The sequence below is a fragment of the Capricornis sumatraensis genome, chromosome 16 (assembly GCF_032405125.1).
Source record: "Capricornis sumatraensis isolate serow.1 chromosome 16, serow.2, whole genome shotgun sequence".
Classification (NCBI taxonomy): domain Eukaryota; kingdom Metazoa; phylum Chordata; class Mammalia; order Artiodactyla; family Bovidae; genus Capricornis; species Capricornis sumatraensis.
In genome coordinates, this window is record NC_091084.1 from 46,903,660 (window position 1) to 46,924,797 (window position 21,138).

General features: G+C 47.6%; 1 protein-coding gene across 3 annotated transcripts in view; it reads right to left on the minus strand.

Moving 5' to 3' along the window:
* PPFIBP2 (PPFIA binding protein 2) overlaps positions 1-21,138 on the minus strand; it is a 153,891-nt gene that overhangs the window by 25,365 nt on the left and 107,388 nt on the right. For all 3 annotated transcript variants that reach the window (XR_011146011.1, XM_068989080.1, XM_068989081.1), the window contains exons 7-11: positions 12,320-12,412; positions 7,037-7,148; positions 3,203-3,264; positions 1,786-1,861; positions 570-673 (exon numbers count right to left, since the gene is read on the minus strand). Coding sequence is in view for 2 of the 3 variants with exons in the window: in XM_068989080.1 (XP_068845181.1) it covers positions 570-673; positions 1,786-1,861; positions 3,203-3,264; positions 7,037-7,148; positions 12,320-12,412 (447 nt within the window). In the remaining variant the exon portion in view is untranslated. The remainder of the gene's footprint in view (positions 1-569; positions 674-1,785; positions 1,862-3,202; positions 3,265-7,036; positions 7,149-12,319; positions 12,413-21,138) is intronic.

Below are 21,138 nucleotides of genomic sequence, written 5' to 3' on the forward strand. Positions count from 1 at the left end.
CGAAAAAGAAAAGTTGGGGCCTCCCTGGTGGCTCAGTGGTGAAGAATCTGCCTGCCAATGTAGGAGACACGGGTTCTATCCGTGGTCTGGGAAGATTGCACACGCCACGGAGCAACGAAGCCTGTGCTTCACAAGTACTGAGCCCGTGCTCTGGAGCCCGGGAGCCGCAACGACTGAAGCCCACGCGCTCTAGAGCCTGTGCTCCGTGATGAGGGAAGCCCGCAGACCAGAGCTGGAGAGCAGCCCACATGGGCTGCAACTAGAGAAGAGCCCTCACTGCAGCGAAGACCCCGCACAGCCAAAACAAAGTCTAGAAAAGAGAACAGGAAATTCCTATCCTCAGAAGTCTAGTGTCCACTCTGCTGTTCTCCCCAGCAGGAACACAGGCCTGTGCCCTGGCTCCTTCCACCCTCAGTGTCTCCCCAAAGCCTCTGGGGTGACTCCATTGCTTTAATTTTTCTACCTGTCAAGATTTATACCTGGCAGGTTCCCGATTAGATCCTCCCCCAGGTTCAGGGCAAGCTCCTGGGGCCTGCAGAAACCCCACATCGTTAGTGGAAACACAGTACCTCTGATTTAAATAGGTCTTCGGGGCCTTTATTTGCAGTGTTCCAGTTCCTGAAGCCTCCCTCCAGTTCTTCCTCATTGATGGAGAGAGTTCTTTCTGAAGGCCCTGGAAGCATTAATGCAGATCATTACCACCACATGGCTTGTTTAGAAACCTGTAATTGTACCACAAAATTCTAACACCGTCTCTCCTTCATTAAGAGGGACAAAGAAAAACATTAACGGACATTAAAAGTGTGATTCAGAATATTCATTGGAGCATCTGAGCACAGGCTTCCAGGAGACCGTTTCAAGGTCAGAGCTCATGCTGGGGGAAACAAAAGAAGTCCCCAGCCCCCAATTATTCCTCTCCAATCTTCTCATTCCTTGGCCACAGGCATTCAGGCCCTCATCTAACCCAAGATCCAAAAGGATTAGAGGAAATTAGCCTGTGACATGTGTGCAGGGCTGGCAGCGGCCCTGGGTGACAGCCAGTCAGCCACAACCCGAACTAGGGGTTGGCTTTTCCCCAAGAGGCAGCAGCAGCTCAGCCTGAATGAGAGGTTCCTGAGCACCCCTATAGCAGCCCTCTCCTGTGAAACAGCTGCTGTAATGGGAGCCTGGGTCAACAGCGTGACCAACAAGGCAGGCGATCGGGCATCTGCCCCAGGGTGCCCACACAACACGGATGCTGCCCGAGTGCTGCATTCAGTCTGGGCAGCAAGTATGAAACACAAACAGCTCTCCCTGCCCCGTGACTTCCTATGGGAACCCAAGCACCCAGAAACTCAAAGAAGGCTCCCCAAGTGTCCTGGCAACTGCTAGGGATGCTTTTAGATTCTCCAGGAGGTGGATAGGCTCTAATTCCCAGTGAGGGTATTAAACTGCCTTTGGATCCAGGTTTGACTGCACTCACTGCCTCTAAGAAGTATGCCAGGGAGATGCATAGCCCTCCTGAGGGTGGGGATTCCCAATGGGTCAAGTTGAAGGCTTTCTTTTCTCGATGATCTGGATAGTTTAGTCCCTGGAAGCACTGAACTGTCTGCCATTTGATGAAATTTCTGGAAATCAAGAGCTGCCAGTTTCCTACCGTCCAGGGGCAGTCTAACCAGCTTCATCTTCCTGCAGAGCATTTTTCCAAATAAAAATGAAAACTCTTCTGGCAGGACTGCCCAGCATTGAACACAGTAGAGATGGAATACCTTGGGGAGAAGATGGTAAGCTCCCCGCTGCTCTTACCTTGGGTTGCCATCACGATCTCATTCACCCTTCGGTACTGGTTTAACAGCCCAGTAAGCTCCTCTATCCGATGGTCCTGTCACAGAGCAAGACAGATTTCCATGTAAACAACAACACTGGCGCCTGAGGTGATTTCATTTGGGGCCCAGGCTATGTTCTGGGCACACAGAAAGGAAAAGCTGTGTGGAACCTCTAGAACACTTCAAAGGGAGACAGAGTGCCCAAGCTCGGGTTCTCAGTGGTCGGCCTCCTTGGCTGCCGTAAACACTCCTGCTCTCCCTGAAGGCTATGAGTCCAATCTCTACTTAGAAAACAACCCCTGTTTGACACAGCCTTCGAATGGCTCACACGTTTGCTGAGGCAGGAAACGGTCTCCCTACCCTCCTGATGCAGCCACTGAAACCTGCCTCCTGGTCCAAGCACTCTCCTCTAGTTGTCCTTGTTTAGTCGCTCAGTCATGTCCGACTCTTTGCGACCCAGTGGACTGTAGCCCTGCCAGGCTCCTTCTGTCCATGGGATTTCCCAGGCAAGAATACTAGAGACGGTTGCCATTTCCTTCCCATTCAGGGACTGAACCCGTGTCTCCTGCTTGGCAGGTGACATTCTTTACCACTGAGCCACATGGGAAGCCCACTGTCCTCTGAAGCTACATGCAAAAAAAAAAAAAAAAAAAAAAAGACTAAAATAAAGCTGTTGTATTTATCTCAATACCTTAGGAGTCTGAGATTCCTTACATAACAGAGGAAATTCCCGGAGGGGATCAATTCTTCCCCAGCAAAGGCTGGGGACTTGGGACGACACACAAATTTCAGAGTTAGATAAACGTGGGTATGACCCTGGCTCTGCTATCTGCTGTTACCTGACCTTGGGCAACACTACTCAAGCACTTTCAGTCTTGGTTTCCTGGTCTGTAAAATGCAGGGCTGTGATCCTTAGAGCTGACCTTTGTGCCAGATAGGTGTTCTGTACTATGGAGGTGGCTATGTTATGATTGTGCAGGGATTCAACATGAAGAACAAATAAGGCTGATGGGTCTCTCACCAGTTTTATGAAGGGTCTATCACCAGATCATGAACATGGGGGACTGGTGGATGGCTCTCAAGTTTTGTTAGGAGTCTGAGCAACAGCTATGACATAGGCAGTAACCACAGGGTATTTTTTCCCCAAAACCAGCCTGAACAGATATGGCTTTATTCTGCCTTTGAGAGATTCCATTTAGGCAAAACTCCTAGGCATCAAAGTCAAAAGCAGGTAACTGAGCCGAGTCTCCAGGAAGCAGAGGCGGATCTCCTGACACTTCCCTGAGTCAGTGTCCTGATGGGCTCAGCCCTGCCCAAAGTATCAGAGACCAGAAGGGACCAAACAGAACCAGGAAAGTCAGCAGGGAAAGGACAGGGCGGCTCAATGGCCATCTTACCTTGTCTTCATTGGCAACAAGCAAAGTTTCCATCCCCATTTTCAGACGTTGAATTTCTTGGTCTAAAAGAATTTAAGTGTAGGAAGAATTATTTACATAAAATGCAGACAGCTAGTTCTACCTGCTAAGATGCCACAACTTTCTGTGTGAATAAATTACGCATCACTCCTTACTTCTTCAAAGAGCCCAGGATGGTGTCTGGCACACAGTCAGTCTCATTAAACATTTGTTGCATAATTCAACAAATTAAACTGGTATTTTGTCTTCTCTTTATAGACATTTTTTTGGGGGGAAACAAAATGTCATTTACTCAAGGATGTCGTAGAAGAACTCCCAAACTTTCTATAATTGATATCCCAGAAGAAATTTGACATTTATCCTTTATAACTTGAGTAGGCAGGTACTAGGGCTGCTAACTAGTTTCAGAGAGAATCAAGAATCACACAGTCCCATGGATTATACCAGAGGAGAATTTAAAATGGGAAGAAAAAGAGTCTCCAGCCAAACAGAGACAGGGAAAGAATGATTATGTAAAAAGAGCCAGGTACTTGACTCAATTAGGAAAGGCATAGTCAGAATTGACTAACAATGTTTAATTGGATCTATAAATATATTGAAACAACTCTACAGTCAAGGAAAACAATCTTAGTTCATCATAAACCTGCAGAATTTCCCTATGCCCAGGGGTCTTTGTCAGTCTGTGGTAGATGACAGTTGGCCTTCTCCCACTTTGGACCCAACAGAGACTCTGGAATTCTTCACAAACTAGTCTGGAGAGCCAGGTCAAAGGACAAAGCCTAAATGGGCTGGGAGTCATTCCGCCAAATAGGTGGAGGTCTAGGAATTAGCTATTTCAAATCCTGAAAGATGATGCTGTGAAAGTGCTGCACTCAAAATGCCAGCAAATTTGGAAAACTCAGCGGTGGCCACAGGACTGGAAAAGGTCAGTTTTCATTCCAATCCCAAAGAAAGGCAATGCCAAAGAATGCTCAAACTACCACACAATTGCACTCATCTCACATGCTAGAAAAGTAATGCTCAAAATTCTCCAAGCCAGGCTTTAGCAATACATGAACCGTGAACTGCCAGATGTTCAAGCTGGATTTAGAACAGTCAGAGGAACCAGAGATCAAATTGCCAACATCTGCTGGATCATGGAAAAAGCAAGAGAGTTCCAGAAAAACACCTATTTCTGCTTTATTGACTATGCTAAAGCCTTTGATTGTGTGGATCACAATAAACTGTGGAAAATTCTGAAAGAGATGGGAATACCAGACCACCTGACTTGCCTCTTGAGAAACGTATATGCAGGTCAGGAAGCAACAGTCAGAACTGGACATGGAACAACAGACTGGTTCCAAATAGGAAAAGGAATATGTCAAGGCTGTATATTGTCACCCTGCTTATTTAACTTCTATGCAGAGTACATCATGAGAAACTCTGGGCTGGAAGAAACACAAGCTGGAATCAAGATTGCTGGGAGAAATATTAATAACCTCAGATATGCAGATGACACCACCCTTATGGCAAAAAGTGAAGAGGAACTAAAAAGCCTCTTGATGAAAGTGAAAGAGGAGAGTGAAAAAGTTGGCTTAAAGCTCAACATTCAGAAAATGAAGATCATGGCATCTGTTCCCATCACTTCATGGGAAATAGATGGGGAAACAGTGGAAACAGTGTCAGACTTTTATTTTTGGGGGCTCCAAAATCACTGTAGATGGTGACTTCAGCCATGAAATTAAAAGACGTTTACTCCTTGGAAGAAAAGTTATGACCAACCTAGACAGCATATTCAAAAGCAGAGACATTACTTTGCCAACAAAGGTCTGTCTAGTCAAGGCTATGGTTTTTCCAGTAGTCATGTATGGATGTGAGAGTTGGACTGTGAAGAAAGCTGAGCACCAAAGAATGAATGCTTTTGAACTGTGGTGTTGGAGAAGACTCTTTAGAGTCCCTTGGACTGCAAGGAGATCCAACCAGTCCATTCTAAAGGAGATCAGTCCTGGGTGTTCATTGGAAGGACTGATGCTAAAGCTGAAACTCCAGTACTTTGGCCACCTCATGCGAAGAGTTGACTGATTGGAAAAGACTCTGATGCTGGGAGGGATTGGGGGCAGGAGGAGAAGGGGACGACACAGGATGAGATGGCTGGATGGTATCACCGACTCGATGGACATGAGTTTGAGTAAACTCCGGAAGTTGCTGATGGACAGGGAGGCCTGGCATGCTGCAATTCATGGGGTCACAAAGAGTCAGACATGACTGAGCAACTGAACCGAACTGAGCAATTAGCACATAGTTTTTCCAAAACAAAGCCCCATACCCATCGCAAACTGGATCCTAAAGAGAATAGGTATGTCAACGTAAGTAAAGTTCAGGAGACAAGGGGACAAAAGTATGAATGGGCACCCCATCTCCTCTGGATGCTTGCTATAGCCAACAAGAGCAGGAAGAATGGGTTGACAGACTTTGTCTAAATAGATGTAGGGATACATTTTTCAGAGGAAGGTGTAGAGTGCTGCTTGATGTCTTAGGCTCTTGGTGGTTTGTGGAGTGAAGGGTAGTAAGCTCCAGATGAAGACTGCAAATCTTGATGCTTTGGGCAGGGCCTAACCAGAACAAGGCCCTAAACATCAGCTCCAAGAGGTACCCGAGGCAGGGCCTGGAAAGTATGGTCTGTGGGGAGGCATAGGGTGCAGGGGGAAGCCTGCCTGACCTGAAATCATGGCCTGGGGAGTTTTCTATCCAAATTTAGCATCATAGACAGTCTAGAGTATCTTAGACCATGGGAGATAGATGACACACTCAATGGCTGGTGAAGACACTGAGAAAGGCTGGTGGAGGGATGAGCATATGTGTCACTATTTCCTTCTCCAGCCTCCCCACCCCAGCCAGGGATCCAAGCTAAGTGATGTTGAGGCCGGGAGGAGACTCAGTAGTGGAGCCAGTTCACAGGGCCACATGACCTCCTCCAGCAACCCTCTGCAGCCTGAGGGCAAGAGGAGAAGCTGGAAGGTGTGTGATCATTTTGTATGCAAGGCAAATAGCTGCAAATATTAAATACATATTAATAAGAATATTTGAGGATTTAGCCTCTCTTTTTAATCAGCAAGACTTGAACTCCCTAGGGACCATTCACTATCCTTTCATTTATTCAAAAAATATTCCTTGGCAGCTATGGACTGGATGCTGTGTGAGGCTCTGTGGATATGCTCTCAGGTAAGGCAGTCACAGTCTCTGCCACCAAGGGAGGACGACAATCTATTCAAAAGGGACTTTAAAAAACACAGCACCAGTTATAGTAAATGCTCTGAAAGAAACAACAGGAATGATGATTCTGAGAAAGGCAGGGGCACCTAAGTGAGGTAGGATGGCCAGGTTGGGTCTTTCCGAGGGGTAACACTTAAGTTGGGATCCACAGGATGAGAAATGACGGATTTGTCTCGTCACTCCGGCCCTTGAGTGTGTATCAGGCAGGGAGCCACCGCATGACCAAATGAATTGCTAAAGCCTCCTCTGTGGTGATGACACAAAGACACTGAAGGGGAAGAGTGAACGCTCCAGAGGCAGAGCCCCGGAGAGCTCCAGTGGTGACGGCGCATCTGAGCAAAGCCTCCAGAGGTGAGGCCTCGAACAGGGAGGCGTTCACGGCCACGCTCAACAAGCGAGCTGGGCTTTACACACCCGTGTGTGCACACACGAACACACACACGTATGTGCACACCGCCTGCCTCCTCACACAGCTGTTCACACCCAGAGACTCACAAGCCCACTTATAAGAATGAGAACCCAGGCCGAGGGGCGACTGCACTCTGTCACGGCCGAGCCAGTTACCTTTTTCTGCGTGGTCACTGTGCAGAGCTGCTGACCTGGAGAGCTGGCTGTGCAGACGCTCAATTTCTGCATCCTTCAGGGCCACCTGCTCTTGCAGCTGGGCTACCTCCGCCTGGAAGAGAAAAAGGCAACCGACCAGCTCAGAGGGACCACCAGACCATAGCAAAGCACTTCCAGTCAGAGTCCAGGGCCCACGGGTCCTAGGACCCATTAGGAAGTTAAGAAGTCAGAGCAAGAGCAAAGCAGGAAGAGGCGAGCAGTGAGAGGTGTTTACCGCCCTCTCCACAAGGTGGCGCTCTGGGGAATAAACGTGCTCTTCCTGGCCCTTCTGGACGCTAGCCCTCCCCTCCCCTCTCCCCCTCCCCACCCTGCTCTGACCATCCTAGCTTCCTAGCTTTCTCCTGCTTCCTCCTCCCCGACTGGACTGGACTCTTTCCTTCCCCTGCCTCCTGCAGTCCACACACCACTGAGGCCTGAGGAGGTGCGAGTGTGTGTAATCAGAGGGCTGCCCTTGGTCCAAAGATGAATACTCTTTCTAGACACGGTCTCCTTCCTCCCAAGATACTCCTGCGACAGCATGTATATACACCACTGTAACAAGTACGTGCATCTTTCATTTTTCCACCCCATACAGGAAATACAGTGGAAAGGAGATCACCACGAGTCGATAATGAGTGAGCCGGGAGTTCCCTCCCTCAAACTCTCCCACCCTGAATGCACAGCCACTGCCTCAGCCCAACCTCAGGCACCGATGCTCCTTTCCTCAAATGTAATTACATACAAGCACTCAGGTATGCTGAGTGGACATACTTGTGTAAATCAAGCATGTGAGTGCAACACAGGTGTGCACACACATTCACATAGGCAGCTGCACTGGGTAGTACCCAAATGTCTACTGAGTACAGCAGATTAAATTTCACACATAATAGGATGTGAGGTTGTTCCTGGGGTTTCCCAGGTGGCTCAGTGGGTAAAGAATCCGCCTGCAATGCAGGAGATGCAGGCAGACACGGGTTCAGTCCCCAGGTCAAGGAGATCCCCTGGAGGAGGACATGGCAACCCACTCCAATAACCTTGCCTGGAGAATCCCATGGACAGAGGAGCCTAGCAGTCTGCAGTCCATGGGGTCACAAAGAGTCGAATACAACCGAGCATGGAGGCACACAGGGGGTTGTCCCTGCCTTTCATACTCATGAGAAGATCAGAACTGGATGGGTCCCATCCTAAGAGATAAACTGGCTTTGGAGTCAGACAAACTTGGATTCTCTCATTTCCTAGCTGGGTAAGTGGTTTAGCTTTTCTGAGTCTTGGTTCATCTACAAAGCCAAGAGCATAGCATTTAGCTCATGAGCTCTAGTGAGGAGTAAATATGATAATGGTTACAAACAACTTAGCCTCATGCTTGGTAGACAGTAAGTCTTCATCAATGCTACTTCTATGCTGTTCTCATCCTATTCCTTCCCTTATGGGTAGCTAGCTAGTTCTCTGAGCATCAAGTCAGACTAAGAAAGGGGTGAGAACTGACTCCCAGCCAGACAACAGCACACACAGCAACAGCTTCTACTCTGAGCACCCCTCCCCCATGGTAGCCCAATGGTGTCCCACCTTAATTGTGCAGGTTATGTTACGGAGTTGTCCTTTCATGAGGTCATCTTTGAACAACTCAAGTAATCAAATGAGCACAGGCCTGTTGGTGGCTCTTCCACCAAACATTCCTGTGTTCAGTTTCAGGAAACATGGACGGAGTGTCCACTTTCCATTGACTCCGTGCTCATTGCATTCTTACACCAACCCTCGCAGGAAACCAAGGGACGAAGAACTATCCCTGTACATCACTGGGGAGAAAGCAGGAGCAATGAAGGATTCGACTAAGGATAGACAGATGACGGCTGCCCTTATGGGGCTAGGGCACCCAGAGCCTTCCTCCAAGGGTCTGGACAAATCTTAATGTCCCCTAATTGGGACCATGTGAAAACAAAGAGGTGGCAAGGAGTGGGTTTCCTTACCCGAAGTCCCTACAGAGCACTGTCCCTCTGCTTGGTTTCCACCCACAGAGTACGGAGACCTGAGGCCAGATGTGCCAAACGGTTTGTGGAGACTTGCAGTCAGGTGGCAGCTTCTCACAGCTAACTCAGGGCCTTGGAGCCCATGGGCTTATAATTAATGGTGACAGTGGCTTCAGAAAACATTAGCGTGTGCATGCGTGCTAAGTCTCTCTAGTAGTGTCCGACTCTGTGCGATCCTATGGACTGCAGCCCGCCAGGCTCCTCTGTCCATGGGATTCTCCAGGCAAGAATACTGAAGTGGGTTGACATGCCCTCCTCCAGAGGATCTTCCTGACCCAGGGGTTGAACCTGTATCTCTTATGTCATCCGCATTGGCAGGCGGGTTCTTTATCACAAGCACCACCTGGGAAACCCCTTAGCCCTGGGACTTGATCCAAATGCCTCTCATTTCTATAATGAAAAATGAAAGTATTAGCTCAGTCGTGTGCAACTCTTTGTGACCCCATTGACTATAGCCTGCCAGGTTACTCTGTCCATGGAGTTCTCCAGGAAGAATACTGGAGTGAGTAGCCATTCTCTCCCTTCTCCAGGGGGTCTTCCTGAACCAGAGATTGAACCTGGGGTCTTCTGCATTGCAGGCAGACTCTTTACTGTCTCATTTCTATAAGGGCCAGACTAATCTTGGAAGATAGTCTCTCAACTTTTCTTGCACCTTCTACACCCATTTCTCCCCTTCTTTGCAGATAAGGTGAAGTCTAGTTTCTGCTAGGAATCCACATACCTGATTCTTGTCTGCAGGCTTCACAGTGGACACCAGTGATGTCCAGGGGACTATCTATCATGGAAGAGCCCAGGTTCTTCTCTCTGAGGCCTGCATCTGGGTGAGGTCATTTATTTACAACTCTACAGACCAACTGGCTGAGTGCCCCTTCCTGTATGCCAGTTTTCACAGAATAGGCCAGAAATGACAGGTGCTCTCTTATGCTTAGAGATGTGTCTGTTCCAAAGCTGGGAAGTCTACAACAGCGCAGAGGCCCTGCATCTGACCATCAGAAAAAGTATGGTACTTCCATGGCCACTGAGACTGGAGTTGTGTGGCAAGAGGTTTGGGACAAAGTCATGCAGACCGGTGCCAAGCAGAGACGGGGTGCTCCACCTCCCTTAGTTAAACCCAGGGACCAGGCCCTTATAGCCGCTGCAGTGCTACCTTTAGGGACCGAGAAGCTTTGCACAGAAAACTAAAGAACTTTAACAAGACAGGTTTCAATTGCAGGAAATTAGGATGACAGAATGACACAGACCCAGATCAAAACCTCGCTGTGGCCACTCTGAGCCTGTTTTCTCAGCAGAAAAATGAAGATAATAAATCAACACACCTCGCTGGGTTACTTCATGGCCCAAATGAGAAAACGTGTGCAAAGGGCTTGACACATCCTGGCACAAAGAGGGGTCCCAGACCTGGTGGTTATTAAATAACCCACAGTATCTCAAAGGTCTATGTGCCAAGGCAGAGTGCTTTGGTGATTTAAGAGCTACTTGGTTTTATAATAGAAGGCAGTGTGTATAACTTTAAAGGTTTCACCAAGACTAGACTTGCTTGAGTGGATCATGGTGATGGAAGGTTCTGAGATGTTACAGCAACAGTGCTCTTAGAACTGGGGACTGGGATGCATAGAGCATACAAGGGACACTTGGATAAAGACAGACTAGATTGTCCAGTGCTGCTGCTGAAAAGCTGTAAGATCTGGGGAAAGTTACCTAACTATTCTGTGCCTCAGTTTCCTCATCAATAAAGTAGTTAAGAAAACTATTTACACTTATATATACATCAACATCACAGAGATTTTTTTAAAAACAATATGGTATAAAATTGTGAATAAATTATCAACACCAAAAATTAACAGAGAGACCCCCCCCACCTTCCTCCAAAAAAAGAGAAATGCCTGGAAGGAAATATTAATAGTGGTTAACTCCTGGGTGGTACACGAGTGATTCTTACTCCTTTAAATTTTTGTGATTTAAAACTTATCTCTAATGATTATTATTGTTTTTATAATCATTTAAAGTTATAGAAAAATAAAACAAAGTATAAACTAGATGTTGGGAAAAAAAATTCTAAGATGAAAGTGGGCTTCCCTGATAGCTCAGTTGGTAAAAAAATCCTCCTGCAATGCAGGAGACCCCAGTTCGATCCCTGGGTTGGGAAGGTCTGTTGGAGAAGGGATAGGCTACCCACTCTAGTATTCTTGGACTTCCCTTGTGGCTCAGCTGGTCGAATCCACAAGCAGTGCGGGAGACCTGGGTTCGACCACTGGGTTGGGAAGATCCCCTGGAGAAGGGAAAGGCTACCCACTCCTGTATTCTGGCCTGGAGAATTCCATGGACTGCATAGCCCATGGGGTCTCCAAGAGTCAGACAGGACTGAGTGACTTTCACTCAGCAATAAGATGAAAATGCCTATGGGGCTACCTGGTGATGCCTGTGGGTGGCGCTGCAGAGCTCTTAGTGGAAAGGCAGGCATGTGCGCACCCTAGGTAGCCCAGGCCAGTTCCTCAGGCAAGAAAGTTGCTTCAGGGTTTTAAGGTTTCCTTCCCTTAACTCCAGATCGTCCTTCCTCTGCCCCCAAGGAAGTCTAACTCTGTATTTTAATGTGAAATTTCCTATTGCTTAAGTGCAAGCTAATTCAAAGTTTTAAAATACAGTGTTCTGGCCAAGACAATAAATGTGTGGGCTGAATCCATTTCAATTAGTAGAGAAAATGAAAGAAGAAACAAAACAGGGAAGAATAACACTTATTTTGCAAAAATAATATATCACTGGTATCCTTTAAACAGCAGGCTCTTCAGTTCAATAGAAATATGGTTTGGTTTAAAAAAAAAAAAGACAACTACATATTTTTAGGAATTGCTAAAAATAAAGCATGCCTCTTTTTAGAAACTGATTACTAGAGGGACTGCTAAATTTAAAATAATGCAGCCAAGATAATGTTGGCATTCATTTGCCCTAAAACTCCACTCATAGCGCCTCAGCCTGGGGGTTGCTGTGGGGCACAGAGACTTTGTGACTTCAGCAACTCAGAATCTCGGGGGCTTTCTCCAGGGGAAGAGCCCTCCTGGATTAGATCCATCTGCTTACACAATCTGCACACTGTTGCCTGTGTATACAATGGGGTCAATTCACATTTCTCAAGCGAAGGCTACTGCACACCCCAGGCTCAGACACAGACCCTCCCCACTGGGCTCAAAGCCTCTTCATGAACAGCAGGACTGCCTCTTACCTTGGTGGCCTTCAGTTTCCATTCATACTGATTCCGTTCATTTTCCAACTCTTCCACCTTGATTTTAAGGTGCCGTAGCTCCTGCAGTAACTCCTAGACAAGTGAGCAAGACAGAGTTCTGATGGTTAGAGAGCAGGGTGTTGCCAGGATCTGCAACCCTGCATAAGCACATGCAACAGAGGATGACGCCAAGGCAGGAGCCACCATCAGGCTCCGCACTGCGGCTGGCTCCGATCTTTAAAGATGGCCGGTCCTTGCTTCAGGAAGAGCTGTGTGCCCACTACAAAACAAAGGCCTGGAGTTTCAGACATAAGGAAGAGAAAGTTTTTTCTTTTAGAATCTGCTCCCCTGCACCTTTCTAGCATCTGCATTCCCTGTCGGGGGCACCCAAACCATGCACACAAGTGTAAAGGGCAGGAGAGGTAGGGTTTAGGAGCAAGAGAAACAGAGATGCAAAAAAACAAACAAATATAGGCAGCTCCTTATGGACAAAGGGACGGGAAGCGTGCTAAGTGGGAGCATCTCTGCGCCTGGGGAGTCAAGGAGCCTAAAGGGAGGGTCAGGGAGGAAGTGACAAGCCAGCAGGATAGAAATCAAACACTGCAAAGACAAATGCTAAAGTGTGACATGTAAAGGCTGGCCTGGCTGTTCTAGTTCAGAGGAGGGAGTTGGCTTGAAGAGAGGAGGAAGAGGGGAGGCGTCTCGGGAGAGGGCAGACAGGAAGCATGAAGGCAGACAGCCTGTTGGGCTGGAGCAGAGGATGGGCAGCTTTCAGTGGGAATTGAGGCCAGGAGATAAGGTGGGGCCTTACTGTAAAGGCTGTTGGATGAGAATATAAAGAATTCTGAAGCCATTCTTTAGATCGTATTATAGGAAGCCACTGAAGGTGGCTGAGTGGGAAGGTGACATTTAAACAACTTGCTGATGGTGGAGCTGGAAATCAGGCCTGTTATCTTCTGACCCCCGGGCCCCTGCTTTCTACAGTACCCCTTCAGTAAAGACATCACTGAGCACCCTTGTCCCAAACCTAGGGTCCTTTTAACAGACAAATGGTCCTGTTGATTGGTTTCATTCAGAAAAATTAGCATAAAAGTGATTACTTCCATAGACTTTCTGAACTCCAAACTCATGTAACTTTCCACTTAACATCTCCACATGGATGGCATCTGGGCCTCTTCCAACGGTCATGGCCCAAGTGGAACTCTCAGTTCCCCCTTTTAGATATCCCTGTCTCACTAAATGGCATCTCCATCTTGTGTCAGAAACCCAGGATCCCTCCTTGGCATCTCTTTGGTCTTTCCACACCACATACGTAATCTACAGAGCCTTGTGAATTCTACCTTCACGGAAATTGCCTGAGTCTCTTGTTTATCTCCAACTCTACTGTGGCTCCTCTGATCCAGCAGTCAGTGCTGACAGCCTGGACAGTCCCTGCTGGCTGGTTCTCTGTCGTCTTGCCCTTCTTGAATCCACTGGCCCCATGGCATCCAGGGGAACAATACGACTGAAGCGTAAGTCTGATCCTGGCCTTCCCTGCTCTTTAAAGGGCCTGAAATTTAACCCGTGACCAACACAGCCGGGCCTGATGCTGCACCCTGCCTGCCTCTTGTATTACTAGCTCTCCCCAGTTCTATTCCAGCCACACCTGTACTTGTTAGTTCCATCTGACTTGGGCCCTTGCACCTGAAGCTCCCTCAGTCTGGAGCTGTCTGCCAGGTTAATCCCTGCCCATCGTTCAGACTGCCTTGAGCAAAGCTATCCCAACCACCATACTTCCTCAGATCTCCCTTCTATACTCTTGTGGTATCTGTATCATCTTTTACATCATTTGCATTTAAACATTTACCGGTGTGACTGCTAGTGGCTGGTTATCTGCCTATACCGTGAACTTCATGAGCCTTGCTAACCTCTGGCACATAGTCAAGTAGGCATTATTTCTTGATGAATGAAAACATGCAACTCAAGCCACCTTTTAACTGGCCTGGAGCTCTTTGCATTCTGAGACAATCCACCGGAAAGTGACATTGCTTCCACTTGAACTGTGTAGGTTTTACTAAGATTTTTTTCTTTTTACTAAAAATCTTTACCAAGATTTTTTTTATAACTGAGGTGAACATTTGTTGCTGCTGTTAAAAAAAAAAAAAAATGTCTTCCAACCTAAGATTATTGCCTCCTTGATCTGCAACATTAGACTTTAAGGCCTGTTGTGACTTGTAGTAGACCCAAGATCATTTTCTGAGTAGCTGTGGTTGAGGGGGAGGCCAAGCCTGCTGATGGCAGAACCCAAAGTGTGCAGGTTACTGCTGAGGAGCGGCCATTATGGGGACACCGAGCAGGGCCATCTCCAGGCTTGGTGACCTCTTGGGCCCAGCCTCTTCCTTCTCAGCTATTTGTTGCCCATCATGAGCTATTAACACTGGTGCCCACTCTGATTTCTCTCACAAGTCTTTCTGGGGCGACCCGCTCTCCATGGGGCCAGCACCTTGCAGAGCTCCCCTTTCCAAATCTGCACCTCATCTTGACTCTCATTTTGTTCCCCACTGAGCCCTGCCCCCTCACGCCCAAGTCAGAGTAGAGATTTTCAACACGTCCCATAGTTGAGAATAACATCACGGCAACTTCCTACAGATGTGACTATCATGACCTTGACCTTCCTGGTCCTCTTCAGTAGGGAGCCTTGGAGGCACAGGATCATGGCTGTGCAGCTGCCATCACAAAACACTGATGACACCAGTATGAGGGGTCAAGTCCAGAATCCCAGTCAGATACACTCCACAGGCCCAGAGGTGGTGAGATCCCGCAAATGTGATCATGTAGGAGAATTTTCCCCAGAAACTGAGATGATGACAGTTGTCAAACATATGGAAACTTGTGTTCTATTTTCTCACTGGGGATAAATCCCTTTAAATATAAACTTGAAAGGATTCTTTCATGATGCTATTTTTTTCTTAAATTAAAAAAAAAAAAAAAAGAAATCACATGAGACGAAACTTCATTTAATCTCCGAGCCCAGGAGGAAGAGCCGATGTTTGAGTCAGACCAGGGAAGGGAACTCCTGAAGCTTCCTTTTATACTAATGCCCCATCATTTGGGGCACCTGACACACCTCATTCCCAGCCCTGAGGGAGATAAGTGCAGTCATCCATCAGAGGGCTGGCCTCTCCCGCTCAGATTCTGCTGGCGGAGTGTCACAGAGTTCAGCTCACGGCCCTCAAGGGGGAGTCCCAAGCTCTCCCCAGAGGTGACTGCAGATCCATGTTAAGCTAGCGCACACGGTTCTGGTTAGGAGACGCCCCACACACACATGCTCCCATATACTTAAGTGTGGTGCCTACAGGTGACCCCTCCCCGTGGGCACAGTCCTGGCCGCAGGGCTGGGGCCGGGCTGCACCGTCGCCGGCCGCCGCCTCCTCAGGGAAGTCCCTACTGAGGGAGAGGCGCTCTTGCATCTGCCTGTGGATGTCCAGCTGCAGCCTACACATCTGCTCCTGCAGCTCACTGATCACATTCAGAACCGACTGTAGGAAGGAAGAGAGAGGAGAGAAAAGCACTCAGGGTCAGTCTGCGCTCACACACGGAACTCCCTGGGAAAGCAGAACAGAAGGATGGAAGTGTGCGGCAGGGCACCCAGGGGACACTGTCCACGATCACCTGCTTTCTTCACAGGAACCAAAAGATACGGTGTTTTCCCTCACCTGCCCCATCCACAGGCCTGTCTTGCAATTTGAACAACGCCCCGCCAATGCCTTCGTGCCATACTGGGGGCCATCATTACCTGTCCGGGTCCGAGACGCAGAGTCCAGCAACAGCAGAGATGGGCATACATGTGGACACCCCCCTTCTACACACACCAACTCCCTCCCCAAACATACCAACACCTGAGTGCCAGGGACATACAGCACACAACACGTTCATAGGTCCCAACCCTAAGCACTCCCTCACGCCCAACACCACACCGGACTCCTCTGAAGCCTCAAGAACATTTTGGCCTTTTATGTCAACTTCGGAAAAATACTGCAACTTTTAGAATTCATACGTACCTAGTTCTGAATCTCTTGGACTAGCAGCTCCACTGGGCTTTCCTTTACCTACTCCACAGACATTTAGTGGCATTCTTCAGGGACCCAAGGCCACAGTAAGCAGTGGCACTCATGGGTGAGTGAGGAGAAACACACAAATAAAAACCACAAATGGTTGTAAGTGCTATGCCAGGAAGACAGTGGGGCTTTCAGAGAGTGGTGAGGGGCTAATTCTGCCTGGGTCAGGTCAGAGATGGGATGAGTCACAGTGATGTCAAGAAGGCACATTCTTGACCCCTCACCTGGGTGGGGGTAAAGGAGACAAGGTTCAGGAACTGGGTGATATGGTAGATGACGGTACTGCTCACATCAACAAGATACCCGAGAGGCTGGGGAAGACTGTGGGCAGAGTGAAGCAGATGGCTGGCAAGAGATCTAGACAGAGCCTAGGGTGGCCAGGGTGGCAGCCAGTCACAGTGTTTGGCCCCTTTCTGCCCACCTTCACTGACGTTCTAAGCACCGTGCTGAGGGGTCTACCCTCTGGTGCCTGCCCAGGCAGGCAAGGTTTCCATCCCCAAGAGACAGTGTGTTTTCTTTAAAAAGAAAGGCTCCTGCCCCCTAACCTTGCCAGGTCCAGGTGGCAGCTTGGGGCTGAGAAGACACTGGGCTTGGGCCCTACGCCAGCCGCTCCACTTGAACCTGGGAAGCTACCCTGCAGGCGTGGCTGTTGTGAGCGGGCCCCTGGCCTCCTGGCCACTCGGTCCTGGAGCTAGCTCACCTAAACCAGCCTGGAGAGGGCGCCACCCTGTCTTCACCCAGAATCCGCGACAGAAGGTGGGCCGCCCTTGGCTCAGCTGACTTTGGTAAACAGCTTGCATGGCGCCTGGCACACAGGGGCCTTCGATAAATGGGAGTTCACTTTCCCCCAGTGCTTCTTTTGCCACCAAGTACTTGACCCGTAAGGAATGAAGGAGACAAACTGGGAGAGCAATCACAAACATCTCAAGGTCACGGGACATAGTGAAGGCCCACGTGACATTGATCACTGACAGCAAAAGCCCAGGCTTGCTTTCCGTACTGGCCACTCTTGCAGAACCTTTAGTCTCTCCTAGTCACTGGCCCCGCCTGTCTTCAGACCTGTTCTTCTCTCGCTTATGTAAGTTTCAAGAATTCTGGTGCCCTCACTCTTCTCTTGTTCCCTTCATTGGTACCTCTCTCAAGTGAGGGGTCTAGACCCACTGACCCTGATTTTCATCACCTCATCCCCACCTCCAGCCTCCAGGCAAATGAGCTGGGGCTCTGTCTCCACCACACAAGGGGTCAGTGCCCGCCTCCTGGTCAGATCCACACACGTGTTCTCCGTCCTCAAGCTGCGTGCTCCCTCTTTTCACTCCTTACCTTCAGGAACTCTGAACTGCTCAGGTTCTTCTGGCCTCTCTTTTACTCTTTTCCTGCCAATTTATCCATCACTCCAGCCTGTGGGTCTTCATGAATCCCAATGTCAACTGACTTGTTTAGTTTTTCTTTGGCTTCCTGCCATCACAACTTCAAGGCCTTCTATTTCAGCATCCAATGGACTAAAAATGCTCACCAGGCAGGAAGACTAAGGGCAGATGACATGACCCTCTACAAAAAAAAAATCTTCCTAGCAGGAACCTTAAGGCACTATTCATTATCATTTGGGTACCAATAAGATGCTTGCTCCTTGGAAGAAAAGTTATGACCAACCTAGACAGCTTATTAAAAAGCAGAAACATTACTTTGCCAACAAAGGTCCATCTAGTCAAAGCTATGGTTCTCCAGTAGTCATGTATGGATGTGAGAGTTGGACTATAAAGAAAGCTGAGCACCGAAGAATTGATGCTTTTGAACTGTGGTGTTGGAGAAGACTCTTGAGAGTCCCTTGGACAGCAAGGACACCCAACCAGTCCATCCTAAAGGAGATCAGTCCTGAATATTCATTGGAAAGACTGATGCTGAAGCTGAAGCTCCAATACTCTGCCCACCTGATGTGAAGAACTGACTCATTTGAAAAGACCCCGATACTGGGAAAGATTGAAAGTGGGAGAAGGGGACGACAGAGGATGAGATGGTTGGATGGCATCACCGACTCAATGGACATGAGTTTGAGTAAACTCCAGGAGTTGGTGATGGACAGGGAGGCCTGGTGTGCTGCAGTCCATGGGGTCACAGAGTCAGATACGACTGAGCAACTGAACTGGTACCTATTTTGACATTCATCCTAAATTCCTATATCTTATCCACAAGACTATCCGAAGCAGTGTTTCCACATGTGATGCTTCCACTAAAGTGGGCATTTTCCAGGCCTAATGCTGCAAGATGTACTCCTGGCCAAACCAGTGAGGCCCAACAGACATGACTTGCTCTTAACACACACAGACCCCTACTTTGTCTTCTAGCTTCTCACAAACCATCATAGGGTTGACTTCAAACTCAACAGACTGAATTTTGTAGAACCCTTCTTTCTTTGCCATTTTGAAAAAAGAGAAGGAGAAAATGGTTACTTGCAGTTCTTCAGCAACTCACTGATTTCTCAGACTCCTTAAAATTCACTCACAGCAAGCACCTGTGCACCTGTGAGAAGGTCGGCGGAACCAAGCCCATTCTTTCTTTGACCTTCTCACTGAGCAGGGAACTTTAAAGGGAAATCTCCCTATTGCCTTCGGCACTGCCCCTTTGAGTGGGGTTTGCCCTTCCTGATAACTGTTCATACAGGTGCACTTTTATTTGTCCTTTCGACCTTTTGAACAAGCCCCTTTGAAAACTAGTTTCTCTCAAGGTATCTCTAAGCTTCTCCTTTTTATTGGTATTATTTGTGAGGTTACACAGTCAGAAATAATTATATTTCTAAGCAGTTCAATATTTTTGAGTCATCTCTTCTTTGTCCGAACTTTCAAAGGTAAGCTTTACCAAAGTCTACAGCGCATGGCAGTCTATGGTGAGTTTCCCCTCCTCCACTGTCATGAAGTCTCAAAATAACAATGGCTACTCGCTCCCAAGACACTCTTCACTTCTACTTCATAAACTAGTTTCTAGCTTTGCTTTAGCATTAGAGCCAGAGTGGGAGTTTTCCTGGTTTATCTACATTCAGGGCAGAAACTAAAAACAAGAGGGGTAGGCAAGAAGCAAAAACAAAAAGCAGCCTTTCAATACTTAGGTGTTTAGCTGGAGGAATCTTTTGAAAGTAGAAGTGTGAGTCGCTCAGTCGTGTCCAACTCTTTGAAGCCCTGTGGACTGTAGCCCGCCAGGCTCCTCTGTTCATGAGATTTCCCAAGCAAGAATGCTGGAGTGCACTGCCATTCCTTTCTCCAGGGAATCTTCCCATCCTAGAGACTGAATGTGGCTGTCCTGCACTGCAGGCAGATTCTTTACTGTCTGAGTCACTAGGGAAGCCTAGAGGAGTCTTTTCAGGAACTCTCCAAATTGCTGCTCCCTCCCATTCCTGCCCTTGTCTGCCTCCATCAGCCTGGGGATCTGGATCAGGAGTGCACCTATTTTCCTCCTCCACTTCCTGTAACCACGTGGTGCACCCCAGCAATTCTGGAACACTCTTCCTCTCAACCTCCTATCCATGTGGCAGCACTGTTCTCCAGCATGTGCATCCTCAGGCCTGCCACTTCAATGTACTTTAAAATCCTTTATTTTCAGAGCTAGCCCATTTCCCCTCTCAACAGGTCTGTCTCTCTCCCATACAGTGGAGCCTTTTGTAGCAGTGTTTCCATTCTCGGGCCTCATGTCATGAAGTCCAGGTGACATTTATGAGGTTCTAATCACTACTCTGTAATCTCAGCTCATTTTATTTACTCCTCCTGCTTTGCTAACCATCAAATTTCTTTTTTTTTAATGATACTTTTCTGTGAGAGACTACTGGGCAGCGCCCATAATCAGTCTTTCCTATCCTACCCTACCTGTTAAACTTGTTCACAGTTTTACTTAGCTGTTTTTCTCCCTCTTACTTCATGCTCAGTTTAGTACCATCCTGGCACTCTGACATGTCAGGGTGGGAATACCACCTCCACACCTGTCAAAAGGTCAAATGCATGTACCCTTTGACCCTTCAATTTCACATCAATATCTTCACACATTTACAAATTTATTCACAACAGCATTACTTATAAGAACAAACACTTGGAAACAAATGTTCTCCCAAAAAGAGAGAAATGGCTAAATAAATGGGGGTAGGGAGTGAAATAATATATAAATATAAATGAGGAAAGAAAATTTTTAATGTGCTTGATATGAAACGAACTCTGACTGCTCATTAAAAAAGAGAAAATCTAAAGTAATGTGTATCTGTGCAAAAATGAGGAAGATAATTTATCCACCTAAATTTGCTTATCCATATATAGGATAATTCTGAAGGATACAAAACAAACTGACAACACTGGCGCCTGCCTGCTGGCCAGGGAAGAAGAGATTTTGCTGCATATACCTTTCTGAACTCTTAACTTATGAATTGTTGGGAGTATATTTCCTATACAAATAAAAATGAGTAAATAAAATAAAATACATAAAATAAAAACAAGAATAGTAAAACTCTCCTAAGTCAGGCTAGCGCCTCTCGGAGCAAACACAATCATCCCAGCCTTTGCTCTGTACTCCAAGTCCATCATTCTGATTGCCCCAGTTCAGAAATCAGAACCCTTCCTTTCCAAAGTCCCACCCATAGGGAGAAAATGAGCATGACAACAGCATCTGTGCTATAAGACATTCCATTTTCTGCCAGGAAATCCTAGAGACTGTTTCTGGGTCTCTCTCTGATATTCCTGACCCATCGGG